Here is a 15,540-nt window from a genome sequence, read left to right as displayed (position 1 = left end):
AAAAAGAAAAGTATATGAGCATCATCAAAAACATCTGCATACAAGCCACAGTATCCAAAGGGACCTGAAAAAAACTTCATCCCATTGTGCAGAATGGTCCCAGTGCAGTGAAAAATTAAAACACCAGGATACATTCTGATCCTCCAGAAATCCAGCACTTTCCAATATTCTGCTACAATACTTAAACTGGATGCTTAGTCATTTTTATTATTGTAATTATTGACAGTATTGTTTTGCATTTCAAGTTGTTGCATTCTGGGAATAATTGGAAGTGAAGCTGCATGTTTTTTATAAGGTTAATTAAAATAATGTTCACTTCCCTCTGTGAGATGGTATATCAGAGTGGGCACACCAACTGGACTATTTCAGGAATGAGTAAGAGAGCCTATTACATTTACTATATTATAATAGCTTGCATTTAGAGAGAATCTATTGATCACAGTTATTAACTACATTGGTCAGCGCTTGGGGCCTCTAGGTACTGGTTGATACTATTAATAAATACTTGAAACAAGCTCATAAAATTACTGAGACCTGTTTTTAAACCCACTTGACTTTCTTCTTCAGTTAATTATTAACCCCCCTGTTCTCCTCTACCCTTCACTGTAGAATTAATAAATTAAAAGTAGTTGAACTATTTATGGAGGTGTCTCCTATATGTAATAAGACAGAACATCCCATTCATTCTTCCCCTCACTTACTTAGAGGCAAGCAGCTGGTGAGATGGTGGAGTTGTCCTAATATGTTTACACTGAGTTCCAGGGGAGGATCCTCTTGTAATTGGACTTTTAGTATTTAAGAATCTGGAGGCTCATCAGAAAAATAACAGACACCTTTTACTAGCAGTTAAATCCTTTGAGCAAACTGGGATGTTTCAAAGATGGAGGGAGACAGTTTGAGAGAAATCCCACTCCCCACAAATTCTATAGCACTATCAAGTTATAAGCAGTAAGAGTCTGATCCTGCAAAACTTAGAGTACTCCTTACTCACTTGAGTAAGGATCACTCATATACGTCAAGGTATGTAGGGTCAGGCCCTTATTCACAAGAACATATAGACATTGGCTGATTAGTGTTTCTGAGGGCAGGAAGTGATTACTGAGCAGTCATGAGAGCTTTGTTACGCTTCCATGGGTATATTCATTACACTCCAGATACTTTAAGAAATGTACATTTTCAGAAAATTTTAGCTTCGCTCCTGAACCACCTACCTACAGTCCCCAAATCCAACCTCTGTTACTATCAAGCAAAAAGTGTCCACATTAAATCTGGTGAGGAAACATATATTGTCAAGTTTCTGTCTTATGGATGAGTGTCTTATCCAGTTCAATGTGCAACAGAGACCACATACTGTATGCAATTGGGCTTCGATGGCAAATTCACTTTGAATAGCAGCAAGAACAAATCCAATTTCTTCAATTTGCCAGTTATTAGCTTATCTCTTTCTTGTCTACTGCATTGGCTTTTTATTTGGACTAAGATGTTATTTATTCTCTACACTGTGCTGGACAAGTGTACAATGCACTTTTATTTAATTGCTATGTAGGTGCTATCATGCAAACATGTTTTCCTTAGGAAGTTCAATCTGAGTAAGCCTTGGAAGCTCCCTTTTCTTCCCCTTCTCTTCCTGGCATATTAACAGACTTCACAAATGATCCAAGAGTGTTCTGCTTGCCCTTTGAAGTTATTACCTATATAAGGTTTTTTTTCTTGTTCCGATTGTTGCATATTAAAATACTGGCTGCTATTATTAGTAATGAGGAAGGACTCACTGAACTAACAGAGCCGTGCCTATATTTTCTGCAAAGAGAGAGTATGGTCTAATGGATACATTGCATTACTGGGGAGAGTGGGTTCCAGTGTTCCCTCAAAATTTGTACATCCGTGTGCGGAATGAATTTTCTGGTGTGACACATCACCTTCATATTGGTGCACATAACAAAATTTATGTGGCGGGGGTGGGGCCGAGGGGTTTGGAGTATGGGAGGGGACTCAGGGCTGGGTCAGAGAGTTGGGATGTGGGGGGGATGAGGGCTCTGGCTGGGGGTGTGGGCTCTGGGGTGGGGCTGGAGATGAGGGGTTTGCGGTGTGTGAGGGGGCCCAGGGCTGGGGCAAATGGTTAGGGTGTGGGGAGGAGGTGCAAGCTCTGGGATAGGGCCGGGGAGGAGGAGTTTGAGGTGCAGGTTGCCCCAGGGCTGCAGTGGGGAGAGAGGACTCCCCCCAGCCTTCTCTCGTCGCAGCAGCTCAAGCCGGGGAAAAGGCATCTCTCCCCGGCTGTGGCAGCTCCAGCAGGGCTGTGCTGGGCCAAGGGAGAGGCTCCTCTCCCCGGCAGCATTGGTGGGCCTGAGCCAAGCTGAGGGAGGGGCTCCTCCCCCCCTCGGCTGTGGGAAGTCTGTGGCAGGTCTGTGCTGGGGCCAGCAGGGTGGGGCACCTTACCCCACCAAAGCAAGTCTGTACTGGAGCTGGCAGGGAAGGGCGCCTCTCCCCACCGCAGCCCTGAGCCACTGCATGGGGCTTAATAGGCATCTGTGCAGCTGCACAGCTTAGAGGGAACTTAGGTGGGTTCTATTGTGCATTTTGCCACTGACTGGCTGTGTGACCTGTGGTAACATTTCACAATTACTTTGCGCGAAGTGCTGGGCAACAGTGAATCAGGCACAATGGAATTAATAAACCGGTGTAAATGAGACAGGTGTAAGGCCCATTGTCTTCACTGATCTCTCCTTGGACTCAGTGGCCAATATATTGTTCTCCAAATGTTTACCCATATAATAGGTTGTCTGTAGCTTCAGTGGAATTGCCATGATATTAGGAAGGGGAGAATTTGGCTTCAGGCCAGCATATCCACTTACAGCACTAGCCTCATTTCAGGAAAAGTAAAAAGTTAACAGGCACTGGTGCTGGTTTAATGGATGTAATTTCACAATAATTACTTGGGTCCAACAATGTGAAAGGGCCCTGTTTTCCATGGTAACTCAGTGTCTGATCTTACCATGCAATTTGGAGAACAGAAATAACTATGTTATGTTGCAGTGCTGTGCAAAATTGGGCTACTCCACTTCCCAGGGATTTGTGCAAATGTATTTTCTTCAGCTTTACCCCCCTGTCTGCTATTTCGATGTCAAAATCAAGTGCATGATGAACCCATAGTTTCAAGTAGAGAGGCACTTGAACCAAACCTTCAGATTTGAATGTCCTCAAACTCTGAGAGTGTTTTAATCTGAATCTATATCCAAATTAGAGTTTTTCAAATGGCCCCTATCTTTCAGACTGGACTAAAACTTTGGGTGCGGTTGAAATCCTGGATTTTAACTGGAATTTAGCAGATTGAGTCAATCTAATGTCTCTGCAAACCGAGCCTCTCCTTAAAATGAGCCCAGGTCACCTTAAAGGTTCATGATCTTTAGCAGCAAATCTTTCACTAAAACAGCCTGAGTATGGTAAAAACAGGCAAGTTCTATCTGGTTTATGGTTGTGTTGCAAATGTAAGGGGACTGTTGGCGCCTTACTAAAACTCAGCGAGGTTTGGGGTTTTTTTGGTAGGCTAACTCCCAGTACCAAAAGGAAGGGGAAGGGTCGATGGGAAATCAGAACCCTGAGATTGACAGTTCCCAGAAACAATAGGGAGAGGGCCAGTCCTCCAAGTCAGACTGATTGACAGGGCAGGCAGCCTAATGAGGGAGTTAGGACTTGGAGGCCAGGGGGATCCTGTCCTCCCTCTGATTGAGCTGGAATTGCTGGAATCATCCTCTGTGGGGTTGAGCTAAGGAGAGAGCAGGGGCCCAAGCTGAGCTGGGGAGTGGAGCCATGCCAGCCAGAAAACCAGAGAAGCAGGCCAGGGATCAGGTCAGTGCTGGGAGCAGAGCCACAGAAGCAGCCCAGAGAGCAGACCTGTGCTGGGAGCAGAGCTATAGCAACCAGAGCCAGAGGATCCAGAAAAGCAGCCCAAGGGTCTAGAGGCAGAGCAACATCAGCGCTGAGGCAGAATGGAGCTGGTGCTGGAGCTGGTGCTGGAGCCCGGTGTGGTGAGCAGCCAGCTGGATAGAGTGGGGGAGACCCTGGGCAGGGGCCCAGTGTGGGGAGACACCCCAGCCAAGACACCTTACAGGCCCAACTTGGGGGAGGGGGATCGGGGATTGCAACCCTGATGTGGGGGGGGGGGGCGGTTTGATGCTGGGAATGAGGGTCCTGCCACTTAGAGCCTGAAGGCATGTGGCCACTGCCAGAGCATAGAGCAAGTGTCCAACCTGCAGCGTCCCTGCAGCACAGCCAGAGCCTGAGAAGGAGGCCTGGGACGTGTGAGGAACAGACTGTGAACTCCCCTTATATTCCAGAGACGCTGTTTGTGATGTCCCCATACCACAGAGTGGGGTTATGTGTTTTCCTTTAACCTTTCCCATTTTTTCCATATCTTTTTAAAAAACTGATTGCTTTTTAGTAAATTGTATTTGCTTTGAACTGTATGTAAGGATCAATGGGTCAGGGAAGCATCCAGTGCGGAGACAGCACCCCAGAGTGGGGATACCCTAGCCTCTGCCCTACGTGACCACAACAAGGTTAGGGGTCGAGCCCCCCAGGAGTCCTGGGCCCAGCCTTGTTGGGGTTACGAGGACTCTGCCACACAGGAGAGTGGAAGGGGAGCCATCAAGGTCAGGGAGGCCTTTGGGTAAAGGAAGTGGGAGCGAGGACTTAGATCCTTTTGCTAGCTCATTTCACTGGGATAGTGTATAAGCCAGGAAAGTTCCCCACAATAGCAGGACCATTCCGCCTCTTATAAAACCTTTTGCAAAGCTACAGTATTTAGAAGTTATTCCTGCTCTAGGACACACTAATGCTACCTCTCAGTTTCAGTACCAAGGAGACAAAACTTTTGAGAGCAAACTGTAATGCAATATTTTTTCTAAAGAAAAGAACATGTATTTGCTAAATTATTTCATCACCCATATCCCAGACTTACTCTGTATGCATAAATCATAGTTATTCAGCCCATATAAGTAAAAAAGGGAAGGTTGGTTGCTTCACCAGGATCATAAGAATCTTTAAACACTTTGATACCACAAATTAAAATTGAGTGTATCAAAACTGTTATCATCCTGAAAGCTTTGGCCATCCTGGTAATTATTATGCAAGGATGTTGACCTTGGATACAGCTTTTGCCCAGCTTAGGCAGTGTTGCTTGTATCTTTACATGGCTAAGGACCATAAACTTCTGAAGGAAAAAACAGGCCATTTCCTCAATGCTAAGACTAGCAGTTTTTTATTGTCTTGCAGCTGTTTGTAGGAAACTCAGAGGCTACTAGGGATGGGCACAGATTGGAACTCTGGTGCAAACATCTCCCTTGAACTTTGCAAAAGTTCAGATTTTGGTCTGGATCCAAATGTCTTAGTTTGAGCCCTATTTCTTCTATTGATGTAAACTAGAACTCCAGATCCAAATATCCCTGGATGTGGAAATGCTTGGATTCTGATCTGGAAGTCTTCTCCTGGGTCCTTTTTTGATAGGGACTGAGGGGCAGAGCCTCCGCTGGTGTGAAAGTGTCATAGGTCCATCGAAATCCCAAGAAGATGACAATCTACATCAGCTGAAGACCTGCCTCTGAGTTTTCTAACAGTCCTGCTACACAGCAGTTTTTATGTGGAAAAGGAAATTAAGAGTCTGTACAATGTTCCAAAACTAGCTAAACAATGGCTAGGGACCCACTTTCCCTAGCCAGGCCTTGTGTCATGATAGGGGCTAGGACATTCACTCAAATTACTGGCCAAAGCTAAGCCTGGAGTAATTCCATTACTCTGTTGGTGATAACCTACAGTGCTGTTGCCTGATATTGTTTATTTTCAGTCTGCTAATTTTAATGTCAAAATCCAGTTTTCCTTCTCAGAGGATGTGAGCAGAGTCATGGTGCATACTCATTATTTTCCCTTTCTTTCCCCTAGGCTGGTGTAGATGGAGAGAGTATTGGGAACTGTCCTTTTTCACAGCGTCTCTTCATGATCCTCTGGCTCAAAGGGGTTGTGTTTAATGTCACCACAGTTGACCTGAAAAGGTAACAAGTTATTGGTTAATTTATTTGAAAACCATCACAGTGGCCCATAGTATGCTCTTTATTTGAAACACACCTTCCCTCTCATTGGCTTCAGTGGGCTTTGCATCAGGCACATAGTGCCAAAGACACACAACAGAGCAGTTGAGATTCAGTTTCTTGATTATTTGTAGAAAAAATATTTTGTGTATTAAATAGGACTCTTTCAAAATACTTTGAATACTGAATGAAATAAGTGGGTGCAAGTGACTGGTTTCCTGAGCTGGAATTGCTGTGATGATAAATGTCTGGTGATAATGTGAATTGTCCTTTTCTGTCTGCAGAAAGCCAGCTGATCTACACAATTTGGCCCCTGGGACCCACCCCCCGTTCTTGACTTTTAATGGGGAGGTCAAGACCGACATCAACAAAATTGAGGAGTTCCTGGAGGAGATGCTTGCACCACCAAAGTAACAAATTGTGCTTTATTGTCAGAGTTTGTTAGGAATGGAGGAAGATGTTCTATCTGGAGCTTATAAGAAGCTCCCAGTCCTGCAACGGGAGTAGTCTTTACCCATAGAACAGTCCAGCTGACTTCAGTGGGTCTGCTTGCATGTGTAAAGGCTGCTTGCATGATTAATACTTGCAGGATATTTTCTCCTCTCACCCGAGCACAACACTGAACAAAGCCTTGGTGAGACCCAAACTGGAATAGTGTGTCCGTTTGTGGTGTCCACATTTTAAAAAAGGATGTTGAAAAATTGGATTGGATGTAGAGAAGAGAATGATTTAAAGGCTGGAGAAAATGCCTTATAGTGAGAGAGTAAGGGAGTTCAATATGTTTAGTTTAGCAAAAAAGAAGACTGAGAGGTGACTTGTTTACAATATCTAAATATCTTCATGACAAGAAAATACCAGGTACTAAAAGGATTTATAATCTAGAGGTGAAAGGCAGACAAGAAATTAAAGCCAGACAAATTCAAGTTAGAAATAAGGCACAAATATTTAACAGTGAGGGTGTTTAATCATTGAAACACGCTAACAAGAGTAGTGGTAAATTCCCCATCTCTTGATGTCTTCATATCAAGACTGAATGCCTTTCTGGGAGGTCTGCTTTAGCCAAACCCAAATTATTGGTCTCAAAACAGGGGTAACTGGGTGAAATTCTCTGGCCTGTGCTATACAGGAGGTCATATTAATGATCTAATGGTCCTTTCTGGCCTCAAGTTCTACGAATCTGAAAAATGTCTAGGTTCATTATATGGCATTTTCACTTTCTATTGAATCATCAGCTGTTGGCCAGTGATAGAGGCAGATCAGATATGCTAGAACATTTTAGAGCCCTATCCAAGACCCACTGAAATCAATGAGTGTCCTTATGTTGACTTCAGTGGGCTTTGGATCAAGCCCCTAATCTGCTCTGGTCTTTCAAATCAATATGTTCCTTTGCCCCAGATGTCTCTTTAAAAAAAAACACACACAGAATCAAAACTCCGAACTTGTCCAGCTTTTTTCTACTAACACTCCTTGCTGTTACATTCTAGGCTATATTTTCAGCACTGGGAATTAAGCACAGGTCTGCCATTGATAATAGAGGGAATTTGCTGCCAAACTCCCCCACAGCCTGCTAGAAATCTACGTCTCTTTCTGATTTAAGGCCGCTGTACCTTAGCTGCTGGTCACATTAAGCGCTTGTCATAAAACCATCACCGTGTAACTTTCCAAATGGCGGGCTCCCCAGGACAGCAGAATTATTAAGAGGGTTTTGTCAAACTGTCATGCTGAGATAAATGACAGCGTTAATTACCGTTCTGGGAACAGGGATATTTTCCCTCCTCTTTCTCTAAACAGCATTTGTGATTATCAGTGTATTGCTGTAACAATAGAACATTTTTTTCCAGACGGCTCCTCTCCTTTTCAGGTACCCCAAGTTGGCTGCTGTACATCGTGAATCAAACACCGCAGGGATAAATATCTTCTCAAAATTCTCTGCATACATTAAAAACACCAACCAGCAGGACAACGCCGGTGAGTAGGGTGCACTACCAACTCTTTCATTTAAAAAATGAAGCACATTGTCATTGTCAAGGTTTTTCCCCCACTTTGAACTTTAGGGTACAAAAAGTGGGGACCTGCATGAACACTTTTAAGCTTAATTACTAGCTTAAATCTGGTACGCTGCCACCAGCCAGAATTTAGTGTCTGGCACTGTCATGGTATGAACCCCCACTCTGAACCTTAGCGTCCAAAAGATGAGGTACCAGCATGAACCCCCCTAAGCTTAATTACCAGCTTATATTTTGTAATGCTGCCACCAACCAGGACTTGCAGGGCCTGGTACACTCTGGGCACCCCAAAACCTTCCCAGGGGACCCCAAGACCCAGACTCCCTGGATCTTAACACAAGGAAAGTAAACCCTTTCCCCCACCGTTGCCTCTCCCAGGCTTCCCCTCCCTTTGTTACCCTGGAAGATCACTGTGATTCAAACTCCTTGAATCTTAAAACAGAGAGAAATCAGGCTTTTCCTCCCCCCTTCTCTCCTTCCTCCCACCAATTCCCTGGTGAGTGCAGACTCCCTCCCCTTGGGTCTTACACAAGATAGCCAAAAATCAATCAGGTTCTTAAAAAGAAAAGCTTTTAATAAAAGAAAGGAAAAAAAGTAAAAGTTGTCTCTGTAAAATCAAGATGACAAATGTTACAGGGTCTTTCAGCTTATAAAAACTAGAGAAAATCCTCCCCCTAGCACAAATACAAGTTTCAGCAACAGAGATACAATCCTTCCAGCAAATACACATTTGCAAATAAACAAAACAAACAAAAAGACTAAACCGCCTTCCTAATTGGTAAATTGAACAGAAGAGGCTGTTTCAGAAATTTGGAGATATCTGCTTACATGTCTGGTCCCTCTCAGAACCCAAAGAGAACAAAAACCCCGCGAAACAGCCCAGAACAAAAGCTTCCCTCCACCGAGATTTGCCGGTATCTTGTCTCCTGATTGGTCCTCTTGTCAGGTGTTCCAGGTTCACTGTTTGTTAACCCTTTACAGGTAAAAGAGATATTAACCCTTAACTATCTGTTTATGACAGGCACACTTTCTGTTCCCCCCAAAACCTTCCCTGAGGAACCCAGACCCAAACCCCTTGGGTCTTAAAACAAGGAGAAATTAACCATCCCCTTCCTTTTTCCCCCAGACTTTCCCCTCCCTGGGTTGCCTTCAAAGGCTTCACACTGATCCAAACTCCTTGGATCTTAAAACAAGGAGGAATTAACCATCGCCCCTCCTTTCCCCCCACCAATCCCTGGTGAGTTCAGACTCAATCCCTTGGATTTTAAAACAAGGAAAAATCAATCAGGTTCTTAAAAAGAAAGCTTTTAATTAAAGAAAGGAAAAAAGTAAAAGTTATCTCTGTAAAATCAGGATAGAAAATGCTTTACAGGGTACTCAGATTCATATAGACCAGAGGGACCCCCCTCCAGCCTTAGATTCAAAGTTACAGCAAACAGATGTAAAAATTCTTCCAGCAAGAAGACACATTTACATGCTGAGAAAACAAACATAAGACTAATCCACCTTGCCTGGCTATTACTTACAATTTTGAAACATGAAAGACTGATTCAGAAAGATTGGGAAAGCCTGGGTGTACGTCTGGTCCCTCTTAGCCCCAAGAGCAAACAACGAACAAAACAAAAAGCTCAAACAAAGACTTCCCTCCACCAAGATTTGAAAGTATCTTGTCCCCCTATTGGTCCTCTGGTCAGGTGTCAGCCAGGTTTACTGAGCTTCTTAACTCTTTACAGGTAAAAGAGACATTAACCCTTAACCATCTGTTTATGACAGTCATTCATATATTTCATGTCATTGGCATATTCTAAGATATGCCCAAGTGGTGTAAGGTATTATTGCCAATCAGTTTGGGCCAGTGAATTTAAAGGAGTTACTCCAAATTTGCACCAGTCTAATGAAGATCAGGAGCTGCTCCCAGGTGTCTCAGGATTGTGTTTAGTTGGCACAGCTGGTTTGCTGTCGTAGCCTGCACAATAGTGACATCTTATTTAAAAATTAATTACGAGAAGGGAGTGATCTGATTTGGCTTCTTAGCCTGTGTTATTGCAGACGAGATGCTCCAATCCTCCCCTTTAAAGCACTCATACAGAAGTGTCAAAAATAAATAAATGCTTCTTAGTACCTCTATGACATGCACAGTTGGAGCTAAAGCTGTCCCCTCAGCTCAGTGCAGCTACACTTCTCCTCTCCCACCAGAGAGCCAGATCCTCAGCTGGTGTCAATTAGTCTATGCCACTTGTCCCCAAACGTCTCAGGATCACGACCCCCCCTTCCCCCATTCGCACCTCCTACCCTGAGCCAGGGCCTGGACTGGGGTCATGGCTTGGAGGGGGAGGGCGGGATGTGGACAGGGGTAAGGGTGCCGAGGCTGGGGCCACAGCTGTGGGTGGGGGCAGGGCTGGGAGTGGAAAACCAGCCAGGGGCCAAGGCCAGTGGCCGAAGGCTGAGGCCAGCAGCTGGGGCCCCAGGCGCACAGCCAGGAGTGGAGCCCCAAGCGTGGGGCTAGCAGCTGGAGCCGGGGCGGGGGCCAGGAGCAGAGCTGCGTGGCACTCCCTTCCTGCCTCTCATGCGGGCTGGCCCAGGCCTTAGCCACGCACCTGAACGTTCCTCCATGCCCCCTAAGGGGGCGCACCCCACACTTTGGGAACCTCTGATCTATACCAATTTATACCTGCTGAGGATCTGTCAGAGTGTTTTCAATCACTCTTGAGGTTGCACCTTACCTGAGATCGTAAAGTCTGCTGGGCAAGTTCTGGGTTTTCTCTTTGTGTTAAGCCCACACACATGTATTGCTGATCAGATGGGAAGGTTAATCTTGTGGTTAGATTCGAGAGATACAGGTTTGGGTCCCAGCTCTGCCACAGACTCCCTGTGTGACCTTGTAGTGAGAGTACATTGTGATGGGACACCCCCCCACAAGCCTAACGAGTGTCCCTGCTCATAGGCAGTGCCAATTAAGTGCACCTGCAAACCATGCTCTACCTGAAGAAGGGGAACTTAGAAAGGTGAAGCTGGCCACAGAGTGGGGAGGTGGGGAAGGAAGTTTGCCCAAGAAGAGAGGCTGCTAGACAGCCCAGAAGCCATGGAAGCCCAGCGCAGCCCAAAACAGTGGCTAGCCTCCCCTCCCCCACCCTTATTTAGGGCAGACAACCACTGCAGCCCAGAGAAGAGCTCTGGATGTCTGCTCTCTGTCAGTGATCTGTAGCTGGACTGAGGAGCAGTGCTAGGGACTGGAGACAGTGAGCTTGCCCAGGAGTGAGGGCTCCAGAAGGCACCCAGAGGCAAAAGACGTAAAGAGACAACAGCCAAGCCCAGGCTGAGAGCCAGCTGATGACATACGTCTACACTGCAGAATTATGAATGCTGATTTGAATGAGCCTCTGCATTAACAGCAGCTTAATGGCAGGTCAAGAGTGTGAATTTAAAGGTAGGCGCATCAGATAGATTCCTTTAATGGTAGAAGGCTACTGACAGAAAGCAGAGTAAATGATGATAGCACCACGGTATCAAGTTATCGACACTTTCTGATGGTTCTGTTTCCTATCAGTTGATATGACTTCTTAAAAAACACCCAAAACAAGCCGAAAATGGAGAGGGAAAAGTTATAGGAACTGATCCTAATCTCATTTCTACTATATTTAAACCAGTGTAACTGCACTGAAGCAAGTGGATGTAGTCTTGTTTACAACAGTATAAGTGAAATCAGCATTAGGCCCTGGTCCTTAGGCCACCATGAGTTGAAACCATCCCTGCAATCGCCCAGAGCAGCCAAGGGGCTTCTCTAAATTACAGTGGCTGCAGCATCCTACAAGGACAGAATGCTGTGTTTCCAGCTCCCATTTGACACCTCTAACATGCCCGGCACATGGAAGTGGGAATGGGTGGTATAGAGCTGGCTATTAACATCTCTGTACAATGTGAGCGTTCCCCTGGACAGCAAATCCAGGACATCCCCTTTTAGGGCCACTATGTGGCTGCTTTGCAATCCCTGAACAGCACAAAAGCAGCTGGATTAGAGGCTGAGGATTGAGGCCCAGACTTCAGTGGGCATTAGGTGACTAAATAACTTTGAGTAACCAGGCCAGAGCCCTTAAGTTCACAGCACATCCCTGATGAGTCGTGTTTTATTTCTTATCACTTCAGTCCTGTCTTAGGAAAAAGTGAAATCAGGGAGGTATGCCCTCCTCTGCCCACCCCTGACAATCAGCTTAGTTGTGAAACCTCTCTTTGTCACACACATACCTCTGCCCCATCCACCCCCTGTAAGCGCAAAACCCTAGGTCCATAGGTGGCAGGTATAATAGGCCAGGAGACTCTCAGCCTCCCCAGTGCAGCCTCTGCAACCTGCCGCTGGATGCCTGGGCAGTGGTGGCCCCGCCTGTTCTCTGTCTCTTCCCATCCCTGCTCCGCCCCTTCCCTGATGCCCCTAGTGTCCACCGCTGCCTGGCTGAGTCCCTCCTCTCCATCACTCCACCCCCCTTCCCCTACAAGGCCCCCACTGCCCTACATCCCTCCTCTCCTCCATCCCCCTCCCTCACAAGGTGCCCCCCTGCCCACTGTATCCCTCTTCTCCCCTGCAAGGTCCCCCTGCCCATCATAGCCCTTCTCTCCCCCCTCCTCTCCTGCAAGGTCCCCCCACCCACCGTATTTCTCCTCTTCTCCCCCTCCTCCCCTGCAAGGTCCCCCTGCCCACCATATCCCTCCTCTTCCCCCTCCTCCCCTGCAGGGGTGGTTCTAGGAATTTTGCTGCCCCAAGCATGGCAAGCAGGCTGCCTTCTGCGGCTTGCCTGCGGCGGTCCGCTGATCTCGCGGCTTCGGCGAATCCTCCGCAGGCACGCTTGCGGGAGGTCCGCCAAAGGCGTGGGACCAGCAGACCCTCCGCAGGCAAGCCGCTGAGCGCCCCCTACGGCTTGCCGCCCCAAGCACGCGCTTGGCATGCTGGGGCCTGGAGCCACCCCTGCTCCCCTACAAGGTCCCCCTGCCCACCATATCCCTCCTCTCCCCCCTCCTCCCCTTCAAGGTCCCCCCGCCTGCCATAGCCCTCCTCTTCTCCCCACTCCTCCCCTCCCCCCACCCACTGTATCTCTGCAGGTAGTGGGGGCCTGACAGGGAGGAGGGTGGAGGAGAGGAGGGATGTGGGGAGCGGCAGGCGGCGGGGGCCTCGTGTGGGAGGCAGGGAGGAGAGGAGAGATGTGCTGAGTGTGGGGAGTGAAGTGGGGTGGAGGCCTGGGGCAGAGCTGGGGTGGAGTGTGGGCAGGGCCATGTGTGGGAGAGGTGGGCAGGGAGCTAGGTTCCCCCAGGGGAAGCTTCATCTGCTGCCCATGTCCAGGTCTCCTTTATCTCTTGAAGCTAGCCCTCTCAGCCTGTACCTTCACTGGACTCCAGCTACTGGGAGCACCAACAGTCAGCATGGTAGCAGAACCACCTACCTTGCCTATTATCTACCTTCTGCCTGATCCAGTCCCGAAGATCATAGAGCCAAACATCAGGTGATCCGTGGGCTGCAGTCACTCCCATGCTGAGAGATATTTGAACTTTTTTTAGGCTCCAGCCACTATTTTAATCCTTAAACCTAATAACACATTCCTCAGTAATCATTTACTGCTGCACAAATTAATTAGTTGACTTTTAATAAGAACATAAGAACGGCCGTACCGGGTCAGACCAAAGGTCCATCTAGCCCAGTATCTGTCTACCGACAGTGGCCAATGCCAGGTGCCCCAGAGGGAGTGAAACTAACAGGCAATGATCAAGTGATCTCTCTCCTGCCATCCATCTCCATCCTCTGATGAACAGAGGCTAGGGACACCATTCTTTACCCTTCCTGGCTAATAGCCATTTATGGACTTAGCCACCATGAATTTATCCAGTTCCCTTTTAAACATTGTTATAGTCCCAGCTTTCACAACCTCCTCAGGTAAGGAGTTCCACAAATTGACTGTGCGCTGTGTGAAGAACTTCCTTTTATTTGTTTTAAACCTGCTACCTATTAATTTCATTTGGTGACCCCTAGTTCTTGTATTATGGGACTAAGTAAATAACTTTTCCTTATCCACTTTCTCCACATCACTCATGATTTTATATACCTCTATCATATCACCTCTTAGTCTCTTCTTTTCCAAGCTGAAGAAGCCTAGCCTCTTTAATCTTTCCTCGTATGGGACCCTCTCCAAACTCCTAATCATTTTAGATGCCCTTTGTCAAGGTTTTTTCCCCCACTTTGAACTTTAGGGTACAAAAAGTGGGGACCCGCATGAACACTTTTAAGCTTAATTACTAGCTTAAATCTGGTACGCTGCCACCAACCAGAATTTAGTGTCTGGCACACTTTCTGTTCCCCCAAAACCTTCCCTGGGGAACCCAGACCCAAACCCCTTGAGTCTTAAAACAAAGAGAAATTAACCATCCCCTTCCTTTTCCCCCCAGACTTTCCCCTCCCTGGGTTGCCTTGAGAGGCTTCGCACTGATCCAAACTCCTTGGATCTTAAAACAAGGAGAAATTAACCATCCGCTCTCCTTTCCCGCCACCAATACCTGGTGAGTTCAGACTCAACCCCTTTGATTTTAAAACAAGGAAAAACCAATCAGGTTCTTAAAAAGAAAAAAAAAGTAAAATTTATCTCTGTAAAATCAGGATAGAAAATGCTTTACAGGGTACTCAGATTCATATAGACTAGAGGGACCCCCCGTCCAGCCTTAGATTCAAAGTTACAGCAAACAGGTAAAAATCCTTCCAGCAAAAAGACACATTTACAAGTTAAGAAAACAAACATAAAACTAATCCGCCTTGCCTGGCTATTACTTACAATCTTGAAACATGAAAGACTGATTCAGAAAGATTGGGAAAGCCTGGGTGTATGTCTGGTCCCTCTTAGCCCCAAGAGTGAACAACAAATCAAACAAAAAGCACAAACAAAGACTTCCCTCCACCAAGATTTGAAAGTATCTTGTCCCTCTATTGGTCCTCTGGTCAGGTGTCAGCCAGGTTTACTGAGCTTCTTAACCCTTTATAGGTAAAAGAAACATTAACCTGTAACCATCTGTTTATGACAACCTTTTCTGAACCTTTTCTAGTGCTAGAATATATTTTTTGAGGTGAGGAGACCACATCTGTACACAGTATTCGAGATGTGGGCATACCATGTATTTATATAAGGGCAATAATATATTCTCAGTCTTATTCTCTATCCCCCTTTTTTACAAGGTGCTTTCGTAGTGGAAAGTGCTTCATAAGTACTAAGAATTATTATTATAGATAGGAGAATTGTCCCATCTCCTACCTCCACATTAGTGGGTGAAATTGCTAGAGAAACAGTTTGTCTGTTACGCATTTATAATGCACCCATGGCCGTTTTCTCAAGTTAATCATGTGTACTTTCCAGGGTTGGGTAGATTAGCCAAGATATCAGTATTATAGAACCCATCAGACATTCACAGACTTCGGAAAATGTCCA

At 46.2% G+C, this 15,540-nt stretch overlaps 1 protein-coding gene across 4 annotated transcripts in view; it reads left to right on the top strand.

The window, feature by feature from the left end:
• Positions 1–15,540, top strand: part of CLIC5 (chloride intracellular channel 5) — a 136,338-nt gene that overhangs the window by 86,687 nt on the left and 34,111 nt on the right. For 3 of the 4 annotated variants that reach the window (XM_030555264.1, XM_030555265.1, XM_030555266.1), the window contains 3 exons: positions 5,935–6,044; positions 6,365–6,490; positions 7,942–8,048. In XM_030555264.1, coding sequence (XP_030411124.1) covers positions 5,935–6,044; positions 6,365–6,490; positions 7,942–8,048 — 343 coding nt within the window. Of the gene's footprint in view, positions 1–4,005; positions 4,026–5,934; positions 6,045–6,364; positions 6,491–7,941; positions 8,049–15,540 lie in introns of those variants that run through there. The other variant, XM_030555267.1, reaches the window with a different exon arrangement.

Source organism: Gopherus evgoodei, chromosome 3 (genome assembly GCF_007399415.2).
Source record: "Gopherus evgoodei ecotype Sinaloan lineage chromosome 3, rGopEvg1_v1.p, whole genome shotgun sequence".
NCBI lineage: Eukaryota > Metazoa > Chordata > Testudines > Testudinidae > Gopherus > Gopherus evgoodei.
The sequence above is the reverse complement of the archived record's forward strand: the minus strand, read 5'-3'. Positions and strand labels throughout refer to the sequence as shown.